This window comes from Haliotis cracherodii, unplaced genomic scaffold (assembly GCF_022045235.1).
Source record: "Haliotis cracherodii isolate W230 unplaced genomic scaffold, xgHalCrac1.p SCAF_19, whole genome shotgun sequence".
Classification (NCBI taxonomy): Eukaryota; Metazoa; Mollusca; class Gastropoda; order Lepetellida; family Haliotidae; genus Haliotis; species Haliotis cracherodii.
The window spans coordinates 3,002,724-3,014,844 of NW_027266274.1; the positions used below are offsets into that span (position 1 = coordinate 3,002,724).

At 41.5% G+C, this 12,121-nt stretch overlaps 1 protein-coding gene across 1 annotated transcript in view; it reads right to left on the reverse strand.

Annotated features, from left to right (window-relative positions):
* Positions 1-12,121, reverse strand: part of LOC139467007 (metal cation symporter ZIP14-like) — a 35,957-nt gene that overhangs the window by 11,574 nt on the left and 12,262 nt on the right. Inside the window, exons 2-4 of the mRNA XM_071248713.1 lie at positions 5,654-5,822; positions 3,653-3,822; positions 2,242-2,370 (exon numbers count right to left, since the gene is read on the reverse strand). Of these exons, the coding sequence (XP_071104814.1) occupies positions 2,242-2,370; positions 3,653-3,822; positions 5,654-5,822 (468 nt within the window). The remainder of the gene's footprint in view (positions 1-2,241; positions 2,371-3,652; positions 3,823-5,653; positions 5,823-12,121) is intronic.

A 12,121-nucleotide genomic window follows, 5' to 3' on the forward strand; every position in this document is an offset into this window, starting at 1 on the left:
ACATGATTCTCACCATCTCATGGTAAACACATGACTCTGTCTCACAGTAAACACATGATTCTCTCCTTCAGTCAGTTTTCACACGATTCTCTCAATCTTCCAGTAAACACATGATTCTCACCATCTCACAGTACACACAAGCTTTTCCCCATCTCACAGAAAACACATGATTCTCTCCATCTCCCAGTAAACACATGATTCTCTCCATCTCACAGGAAACACATGATTCTCTCCATCTCACAGGAAACACATGCTTCTCTCCATCTCACAGGAAATGATTCTCTCTGTTAGGTAGACATATTTTCACCTCCTTCCAGTCTGTCAGCATACGCATGACTCTCTCTGTCTCACAGTTAGCACATGATTCTCTCCATCTCACAGTAAACACATGATTCTCTCTGTCTCACAGTTAGCACATGGTTCTCTCCATCTCACAGTAAACACATGATTCTCTCCATCCCACAGTAAACACATGACTCTCTCCATCCCACAGTAAACACATGACTCTCTCTGTCTCACAGTAAACACATGACTCTCTCCATCCCACAGTAAACACATGGTTCTCTCCATCCCACAGTAAACACATGACTCTCTCCATCTCACAGTAAACACATGACTCTCTCCATCCCACAGTAAACACATGACTCTCTCCATCCCACAGTAAACACATGACTCTCTCTGTCTCACAGTAAACACATGACTCTCTCTGTCTCACAGTAAACACATGACTCTCTCCATCCCACAGTAAACACATGACTCTCTCCATCTCACAGTAAACACATGACTCTCTCCATCCCACAGTAAACACATGACTCTCTCTGTCCCACAGTAAACACATGACTCTCTCCATCCCACAGTAAACACATGACTCTCTCTGTCTCACAGTAAACACATGACTCTCTCTGTCCCACAGTAAACACATGACTCTCTCCATCCCACAGTAAACACATGACTCTCTCCATCCCACAGTAAACACATGACTCTCTCTGTCTCACAGTAAACACATGACTCTCTCTGTCCCACAGTAAACACATGACTCTCTCTGTCTCACAGTAAACACATGACTCTCTCCATCCCACAGTAAACACATGACTCTCTCCATCTCACAGTAAACACATGACTCTCTCTGTCTCACAGTAAACACATGACTCTCTCTGTCTCACAGTAAACACATGACTCTCTCCATCCCACAGTAAACACATGACTCTCTCCATCCCACAGTAAACACATGACTCTCTCCATCTCACAGTAAACACATGACTCTCTCTGTCTCACAGTAAACACATGACTCTCTCTGTCTCACAGTAAACACATGACTCTCTCTGTCTCACAGTAAACACATGACTCTCTCTGTCCCACAGTAAACACATGACTCTCTCTGTCCCACAGTAAACACATGACTCTCTCCATCCCACAGTAAACACATGACTCTCTCTGTCTCACAGTAAACACATGACTCTCTCTGTCCCACAGTAAACACATGACTCTCTCTGTCCCACAGTAAACACATGACTCTCTCTGTCTCACAGTAAACACATGACTCTCTCCGTCTCACAGTAAACACATGACTCTCTCCATCCCACAGTAAACACATGACTCTCTCTGTCTCACAGTAAACACATGACTCTCTCTGTCCCACAGTAAACACATGACTCTCTCTGTCCCACAGTAAACACATGACTCTCTCCATCCCACAGTAAACACATGACTCTCTCCATCCCACAGTAAACACATGACTCTCTCTGTCTCACAGTTAGCACATGGTTCTCTCCATCTCACAGTAAACACACGATTCTCTCTGTCTCACAGTAAACACATGATTCTCTCCATCTCACAGGAAACACATGATTCTCTCCATCTCACAGGAAACACATGCTTCTCTCCATCTCACAGGAAATGATTCTCTCTGTTAGGTAGACATATTTTCACCTCCTTCCAGTCTGTCAGCATACGCATGACTCTCTCTGTCTCACAGTTAGCACATGATTCTCTCCATCTCACAGTAAACACATGATTCTCTCCATCTCACAGTAAACACATGATTCTCTCCATCCCACAGTAAACACATGACTCTCTCTGTCTCACAGTAAACACATGACTCTCTCTGTCCCACAGTAAACACATGACTCTCTCTGTCCCACAGTAAACACATGATACTCTCCATCTCACAGTAAACACATGATACTCTCCATCTCACAGTAAACACATGATTCTCTCTGTTAGGTGGACATATATACTCACCTCCTTCCAGTCTGTCAGCATACGCATGACTCTCTCTGTCAAGTAGAACAAGTAGATTCCTCCCATGATTGTGCAGGCCTTAAAGATGTAATCTATGTTGCCATGACTTTCCTGGACCAGCCCAAATGCCTACACAAGAGAATGTTGTTCAAAACATATTCGACTAAATATATGCCGCGCAAAACAGAATTACAATCATAAAATATTGTCTGCTATTAGATATTCTACAATTCCCATTTTTTTCCAGAAAATAATAATCAGTTTTATCTGAAAAAGTAAATAAATATATTACCTTTGCTAATTTAACTCATTGTTTTGGGATGAAAAAACCTCTGAAGGAGCGCTAAACAAACAATAGTTAGAGATTGAGTGAGTTTGTTTTCACACCGCTTTTAAGAGTATTCCAGTCATATCACGGTGTGTCAGCTTCATGTGGAGGAAGGCCCAAAGTGATGCCGTTTTGAGGCACTTACCACGTCAGTGAAACCCATGAGCACGGGTATGGTGCTGACAGACCTAGAAACATACCCGGCAACCCGGGATTCGAACCCGCAATGATAGGTTTCTGTCGTGCCATGGATGACTAGGCCACCCATGCACCAAACCAAACTATAATCAATGTGCCTAATTTCAAACATTTACCTTGTGACTATTCAATATTCATTATCAAACTATAAGTGTTTGTTCACCTGAATTCACTCAAGATACAATGTGTTTTTTAATTGGGCATAACACTGGGCAAATCTTTGTTTGCACTTTAATCATAAACAACTACTACTCTAATCTTTACTCAAACTCTGAAACATGTGGCATAGATCGTTTTGATGTAGGCAGAGCATGTAGTGTGGTGTTGGTCATCTACCCCCTACAACACTACCTCGGTTAATCAGCCAATTGTCTATAACAGTCAATAATTCTTTGGAACCCAAAAGGTAGCATTATAGCAAGGTATCACTGTATTATGGAGCATTTGGAATTCAGCCAATTAGGTACAAGCAGAACTCACCAATATATTCAAGTTTGATGCCTTTTGGTCTCAATTCAAAGGAATACACAGGAAGTTAAGCACATGACATTACACATCAGTCTAGATCTTGAAGACACCAACTTTATACAAAGACTTAAAATGCATATTGTCTATTGCCTCTAACTTTTTGGATCACTTTCAATTAAGGAAAGCATTTGTCTAGTGGAACAAGACTTAAGGCCACAAATGAACTGACATGAAATGACTCAACATTTGAAAGCGATTCTTAGTATTGTGTCATTGAATCATGTTGAATGAGGCTTATAATGAAGCAATGGTACAGAAATGTCCTGGGGATCATCATGGAAGGGAGACAACTCAATACAGAGTCATCAAGGTGTGGACAAACTGACAGACTTTTCACTAAAAGCTGACTTTGCCCACCTCTGGAATGAGGAAGAGCAGCCCACTCCCTGCAAGGGCGCCAACAGCCAGGGCTACCATGAAGATGAGGATCTGCTTGTAGGCTGCCATCTTCATGAATGGCAGCACAATCACTCCCACCAGTGAGCACAGATTGATGAGTGTCACAAACAAAAAGCCGTAGCCCCACACTGCAACACAGAAATAGATTTTCTATATTGTTACCATTACCTCCATGTTGAAAGAGTATGTCAAGTTGATGAAAGTATGAAGAACACATTACTGAGGTGGTACGTGGACACTGGTGACATGATGTGTGATGTGTGTGATGTACTGACATGATGTGTGTAATGTACTGACCTGATGTGTGATGTGTGTGATGTACTGACATGATGTGTGTAATGTACTGACCTGATGTGTGATGTGTGTAATGTACTGACATGATGTGTGTAATGTACTGACATGATGTGTGATGTGTGTAATGTACTGACCTGATGCTGCTGGTGTGTAATGTACTGACCTGATGCTGCTGGTGTGTAATGTACTGACATGATGTGTGATGTGTGTAATGTACTGACATGATGTGTGATGTGTGTGATGTACTGACCTGATGCTGCTGGTGTATAATGTACTGACATGATGTGTGATGTGTGTGATGTACTGACATGATGTGTGATGTGTGTGATGTACTGACATGATGTGTGATGTGTGTGATGTACTGACATGATGTGTGATGTGTGTAATGTACTGACCTGATGCTGCTGGTGGTGTGTGATGTACTGACCTGATGCTGCTGGTGTGTGATGTACTGACCTGATGCTGCTGGTGGTGTGTGATGTACTGACCTGATGCTGCTGGTGGTGTGTGATGTACTGACCTGATGCTGCTGGTGTGTGATGTACTGACCTGATGCTGCTGGTGGTGTGTGATGTACTGACCTGATGCTGATGCTGCTGGTGGGTGATGTACTGACCTGATGCTGCTGGTGGTGTGTGATGTACTGACCTGATGCTGCTGGTGGTGTGTGATGTACTGACATGATGCTGATGCTGCTGGTGGGTGATGTACTGACCTGATGCTGCTGGTGGTGTGTGATGTACTGACCTGATGCTGCTGGTGGTGTGTGATGTACTGACCTGATGCTGCTGGTGGTGTGTGATGTACTGACCTGATGCTGCTGGTGGTGTGTGATGTACTGACATGATGCTGATGCTGCTGGTGGGTGATGTACTGACCTGATGCTGCTGGTGGTGTGTGATGTACTGACCTGATGCTGCTGGTGGTGTGTGATGTACTGACCTGATGCTGCTGGTGGTGTGTGATGTACTGACCTGATGCTGCTGGTGGTGTGTGATGTACTGACATGATGCTGATGCTGCTGGTGGGTGATGTACTGACCTGATGCTGCTGGTGGTGTGTGATGTACTGACCTGATGCTGATGCTGCTGGTGTGTGATGTACTGACCTGATGCTGATGCTGGTGTGTGATGTACTGACCTGATGCTGATGCTGGTGTGTGATGTACTGACCTGATGCTGATGCTGCTGGTGTGTAATGTACTGACCTGATGCTGATGCTGCTGGTGGGTGATGTACTGACCTGATGCTGATGCTGGTGTGTGATGTACTGACCTGATGCTGCTGGTGTGTGATGTACTGACCTTATGCTGATGCTGGTGTGTGGTGTACTGACCTTATGCTGATGCTGGTGTGTGATGTATTGACCTTATGCTGATGCTGGTATGTGATATACTGACCTGAAGCTGCTGGTGTGTGATGTACTGACCTGATGCTGCTGGTGTGTGATGTACTGACCTGACTATGCTGGTGTGTGATGTACTGACCTGATGCCGATGTGTAATGTATTGTGTGAGTAAATGTTGCCCAATGTCAGCTTGGTCCAAACTTTATCTGACCAACCAGTGGTTGGTACAATGAACAGAGGATCACACTATCAGAGCACACCTCTTGCCAGTAAAAGTTCAATGGAATGGATTCTATCCTGGAATCCCAACATACTGACCTGCTGCTTGTGAATTTGTACTGGTGTGCTCTGGCCTGTCAAGGATCTTGCTACAGTCCTGTTTGACCATATACAGCAGGCCTGGTGCCATAGCTTGGATGGAGGTCATGTTGAACGAGAGTGTTGGATGAAGGCCATATAACGCAAGCACATCTTTCACTGTCAGACACTGAAATCACAAGAACAATGGATGGAAAAAGGTTAAGGTCCCTGAAGAGAAGGAAAAGAGCCAAATTCTACCATGACATTGATGAATTCTTCATTCTGATTGGTTAAAAAGAGTTTTCCCTTTTTGCTACGGAAACCCCTCTCAAATATTTAAGCCTTTTCACAAAAACGTATGAATACATAGATAGCCTACATATCGATTAATAGAAAATGGCTGCCGATCGATCACCCCATATGAACTGTAAAACATATCTATATTTCCTCTAATACACTCCAAGTCAAGGGCTCTCACAAAATTAATAGACGGCATAGCACCAAATAGAGGAAATATGGTAGTTTGATATCGGATGTTTTTGGCGTTGGCTTGGATGCAACCCTGACTGCTTCGTTGATGGCATTAAAAGATTTAATGAAGGCATATCTTTTGCATACAGATGAAATGTTTATGAAACTGTTAGGGAAATATTCTGTGGTGACAAGAATTGGAATTCCTCATTGAAACAACCAACAATGAAAGTAAAATATCACATTATAAAAATTGTTTGAAAAAACTTTATTCATGACAACATGTTGTTTACAAACCTTTTTATGATCTATATTCCTTACCATCTCCGTCAACCACCATCATAAGGATTTGGCAGAAGAGGATTTGAAAGTCAATATCTCAGAAAACACTTGTCCATTCGAAATTTCACGAAAATAATGCGATTGTTTCAAAATAGGACACAGAAACCATAATTGAAACACTGCTTGAAGATCAATGTACACAATGTTCAAAACATTAATCGTGTCACCTAGACAGACACACATACACGATACAGTTAATGTCAAAGGGGTACAGAAAATGTTAGTATCGGTTGTGCCCACCACGTGCATCAATCACTGCTTGACACTGACGACCCATAGATGCAATCAAGTTGTCAATAACACGCTGTTGGATGTGCTGCCACTCATGCTGAAGTGCATCAAGAAGCGCCGGAAGTGTTTGGGGCGGTGGATTCCTTCTGCGAACGCGTCGATCCAACTCGTCCCACAGATGCTCAATCGGGGACAAATCTGGTGACCGGGCCGGCCAAGGTAATGTCTGGATGTTGTTGTGCTGTAAGAAGTCCTGACAAACACGTGCAATATGTGGTCGAGCGTTGTCCTGCTGGAACTGTCCGCCATGAATGTTGACGTGAGGAAGAACATAAGGCTGTAGGATCAAGTCTCTGTAACGCACACCTGTCAATGCACCTACCACATGCACGAGAGGCATCCTACCACCGTGATGAATGATTCCGGCCCATACCATGACACTCCCGCCGCCAAATGGGAGTGCTTGGGTTGTCACCCTTGGTCTTCCTGACCTTGGTCTGTCGTCAACTCTGTTGGTGTTGTTGTATCGGGTCCACAGTGCGGAGATTGTCTTTCTGGATACGCCAAAGTGCCTGGCAACTTCTTGCTGAGTTGCTCCAGCTTGTAATCTCCCAATGGCATGGTTCTGTTGAGCTGCATTCAGTCTTTGCATTCTGTCACCGCCTCTACTGCCGTTATAAGGACTGTATGAACAACCGTTGATGTGGATTTTTATACCCATTCAGCAGGGGGGCCTGCATGCCTAAATGCAGGATCCTGTGCTGCACGTTTTTTACAGGCGGTTGCGTTTGGATGAAGCTGTAAAATTGATCCCCAAACGCTACGTTAATGTGCTTTGCATGTGTTTTCGCGAATTATAGACACATCATCTTTCTGTTTGATTTATTTGGTTCTCATTTAATGTAATTTTTTTAGATATTTGGCAAAAAGTGGTTTTACATCTATGTCAAAGTTCTTCTTTTGAAGAGTATATATAATAGAATGTTAATTCATAAAGTTTGTTGTTGAAATATATTCGTTTAGCATTTTAAAACCTTTTTCTACAACCCCAATAATAGAAATGATGTCATGTTCAATTTCCAAGAAATGACCTCTCCTGCTAAATTCCAACAGGTTGGAAGTAATTAAAACATCTGTCTTTGAACTAAGTTTGGAGTGTTATTTGTCAACTTCTTTTGAAAAATGATGACTTTTGAACAGTTATTTTGAACTACTCATAACTATGGTGTTTTAATCTTGAACTTTAGCAATCATTGTTAATATATAACTACCTGTGACCACTTTTCGGATTGATCTAAGACTGCAGGCCCGTGTGCCTGTGTTGTTACGCGTTGCAATATGTGTTTTCAAAGCGTTGTTGCCGTCATGGTAAAATGGAGATAAACCTACTGTGTTTTGAAATTTGATGTAGTCCCACTGTAGAGTAGATTCCTCTTCATTATAAGTTGGAACCTCGCGCTAAAGCACTCGGTTCAAAATTAAAATAAAGAGGTATCTACTCTACTGTGGGACTACATCAAATTGCAAGGCACAGTAGGTTTATATCCTAATTGAAAGTCAATGATAAAGACTAAGTAGTACGTTTTTAAACAAATACAGATTAAAACTGCACTACAATGTGACTGAGATGGAGGAATATATCATATCTCATTAAACCTGATTTACAAAATAATGGGGAAATTATATATCAGCCATCACAATATATAACTTGTATATTTACAAACAAATAAACTTGTCCAAATCTTACACACAAATTATTTTTATTGATTTCCTCCCAATTTACTGAACTTTATTTTAGCTCTGAATGACAACAAATCTTTTATTTTGGATCAAAACTTGCTTGATGATCAGGCCACCTTTCGTACATGTGATTCATGCCAATTCATTGGCTGTGTTTTGGAACACTGCAGTTGCCCATACGCTTCATTCTGTATACGAATGTTTGCATAACCCGTTACTCAGATGGCCTGACTGTGAAATATGAGGAGGATGCAGCTTTGGTCAGTGTGATTACAGACAAGGAAAAACGTAACAGACATGACAAAAAGTCTGGTTACTTGGCTTTAAGACAATTACCCTCAGTCATCTGTGAACACAACAAAGGAACTTACTGGTAATTTCACCAGTTGAGATAAATAGTGCAAACGTGGAAAATGCTACTGAATACAAGTATCGAAGTACAATCATGGACAAGAACTGTATTTGGACTTCTAACACAGACTGTATTTTTAGGAAATGACAAGATTACATTTTACGAATAAATTAAGTCTTGCAATGTAAGCAAAAATAGAATGTCTGTATTTTACCAGTCTTGTTGAAAGCATTTTAACCTTTTCTTTTCAACATTAGCATTGCTCTTTTAGTGTCAAAAATAAAGCTTGCCTCAGCAAAATTGTCTTAATAGCTCGTAAAACTTCCAGTCTTCTGTTTGATCATTTATCTCTCCTTTTCGACACCTACGTTCTCAGTCTTTCAATATAACTTTATCTGACCCAAGCCACATAAGTTCGGAGTATTTACCTTGACCTTCTAGATGAGCATATCTCAGGCCACATTTTGAAACAGATACCAAAACACTTTTAGCCACACCAGCTACTGAATGGTTGTTAGTGCTGCAAAACTCAGTCATTTCATATTTCATAAAGTTGGTTGTTATCAGAGTTGTGTCCTGTGCGTACTGTCTGTTTCTTTACATATGGTATTTTCGTATCTTAACTTATATCAGAGACCATATATGTTCTCTGCCTTTATATGATATAGTTTATGCTCTTTCACTTCTAAAAAAAGAATTCCCTTGTGGGTAATAAAGCATTGTCATAGAAATAACTTGAATCTATTGACTCTGGAAGTAGATCCGCAGATGGGCATGATTTCCCCATTACGTAACAACCAGTGTCTACGTATTGATCTTCCTTCCAAGACGCTGTAACTATGGTAACTTGTCAACGGACAACATTTAGCAACAAAATATATCACAAACTGTTTTCATGCATGTCCCGACATCAAATTATTACAAAATATTTAAAATTAGTTTGATTCTGCAACCAACCCTATATTTTCATTAAAAAAAATATATATATATACAAAAAAGCCTTTTTCTGGGTTTTTTCAACCACAGGCTTCATCTTTTGAGAAAAAATAATTCACTAATTTAAAACAGTCCTTGCTGAAATATGAAATAACAATGCTTGGGCATTTTGTGAATATTATATTGAAGCCTTGACCCAATGACATGCTGAAGTGTTTACAACACAGGCATGACATCACTATCTCCTGCTGTCTATCATCTGTCTAGATATACACAACATCTCTGACAAGTACATTTCTCTATCAGAATAAATTTATGCAAACTAAGCGGCCTCAGCACGTACATAGGGAAAACATACTTATTTTGTTCAAAATTGGGACTATTTTCAATCATGTATCATAAAATTGTATCTTAACATTGCATTCAACACAAAACTAAGCATTATGATCCTCCGGTTTTTTTCTTGTAACGCACAAACAAACAGTGCGCTGAGTTGCCTACACAGCGAACGTCCACATGTTACCCCTTGTCTCGTCAACACAGGTTTATCGTCAATTTTTACTGGCGCCAACATCACCCACCAACATCAACTTCTGCCAGGCTGTGAATCTCATGTCCAGTTATTTTGGAATTTAGCATATTATCCTGCTGAAACAGTACAATACCTAAGATTGTGTCAAGCTCTGATAATTTATTGCACAATTTGACCTCCAAGCCTTCTCAATTTCAAGTGGTATACGAAGACCTGGTGATCCAGTTTCCATAGGCACCAGCAGTGAACCAGTGCTAATTTCTGACATTAAGCTGTAGTGTGAAGCTGGATACTGAAGCTGGGAACTTAATAAGGCCATACTTATTTATCTCACAGTCTACAATTATGTTATTGATCAGTTTGTGTGCACGGGCAGATTGAAATTGAAACAAAAATAAATGTCTGTAAATCAATATATGTTTTATGCAACATATGGATGTTTTCAATAATTGGATGGATTAGTGGGGGAAATTAGTGCTGAAATAATATAGATACTGTGTGTTCACTATCTTCAAAGTAACGAGTATGGACAGCTCCCTTTATGATGTGTTAGCATGCCATGGTCAGAGACCATATCCAAGTTTCACTTAAATTAGTAAAATCTATATAATTTATACATATGTATACTTATCCTACATTACTCCTTAATGCATTAACTGTTGTTTTTTTTACTGTGAGAGGTCCAGCTGCTGAAGGTGTTCCAACTAATTGACTAGCAGTACCCTCACGCAGTCGGCACGTCACTTGAAGCGATGACGTCACATAAGAGCACATCACTGCTTTGTCAGCTCCACGAATGGACATGTATCCTGGGTGAAAATAGAGGTTATTGTTTCTAGTATCCTTTGCTTGTTTAACACACCATCATTTGCTTATGTGTTGTATTCTGTTGTGTGTTGTGCCATTTATGGTTTTCCCATTCAAATATAATAACGTTTTCTTGCTCGTTTGGCGGTAATATTAGGGGCATATTTGGTGGGAGCTACCTTGTCCGGCCTGGACAGAGTGTCCGCCAAAACGTTCTCGCAACCCGGTAGGTGTTAATGAGGAATTGCAGGTCAAGACTGTCGACCAGGTAAAACAAGCAGAAGGAGTAGAGTGTGCCCTGATTTCGGTAACACCACACCACAGTGATGTTGTCCATGGAGATGTCAACTGAGCCTGATGCAAAATACTCTGCCAGAATGAGATGGCCATAATAAGAGCCTCTAACTCAAGGATGGTGTTGTGCCAGCAGTGTTGCTCTTGGGAACACAGCCCTGCGACCGTCTGAGTCACTAGGTGATCTTGCAAGCCCTGCTGGAGCGCGGAATGAAGTGCGGGATGAAGAGCGGTCAATGAGACAAAGCCGAAGATCTTCCATTCCACCGTCCACCATCTTAAGGGAGGTGCCATGAACTGTTGGATCGGACAGAAGTGTAGTCAACCCCAACTCATCACATCCTGGGACAATCTCAGGAACACATACCACTCACAAAGTGGAAGCGGTAGTAGAAGAGTGGGTAGCAGATGTTAGATGAAGCTGTCTACAAGACTGTAAAGTTGAAAGATCAACATCAGGTGGGGAAGGGAGGGGGGTCTCCGGTCGTGTCATGCCTTGACGAAACATGGTAAAGTATGTTCACCTGCGAACCAATGCCAAACCCCATGTAGATGAAATAATCCTGCTCCTCTACCGGTCACTGAGGCATTGATGTAACTGGTTAGTGGGAAATCGAAGCTGTATCCAAAAGATAAGGCTTCAATATCTGTAAAACTGTGTTTCTGAAAGTTCACATCGTACTAAGTAGGTTACCATTTCCATCCCCTGGATATTATATAAGCACTCCCGTTCTTATATGGAGGTGATGAGGGAGGTGCCTGGTTCCTCTGCGTGCAGTCA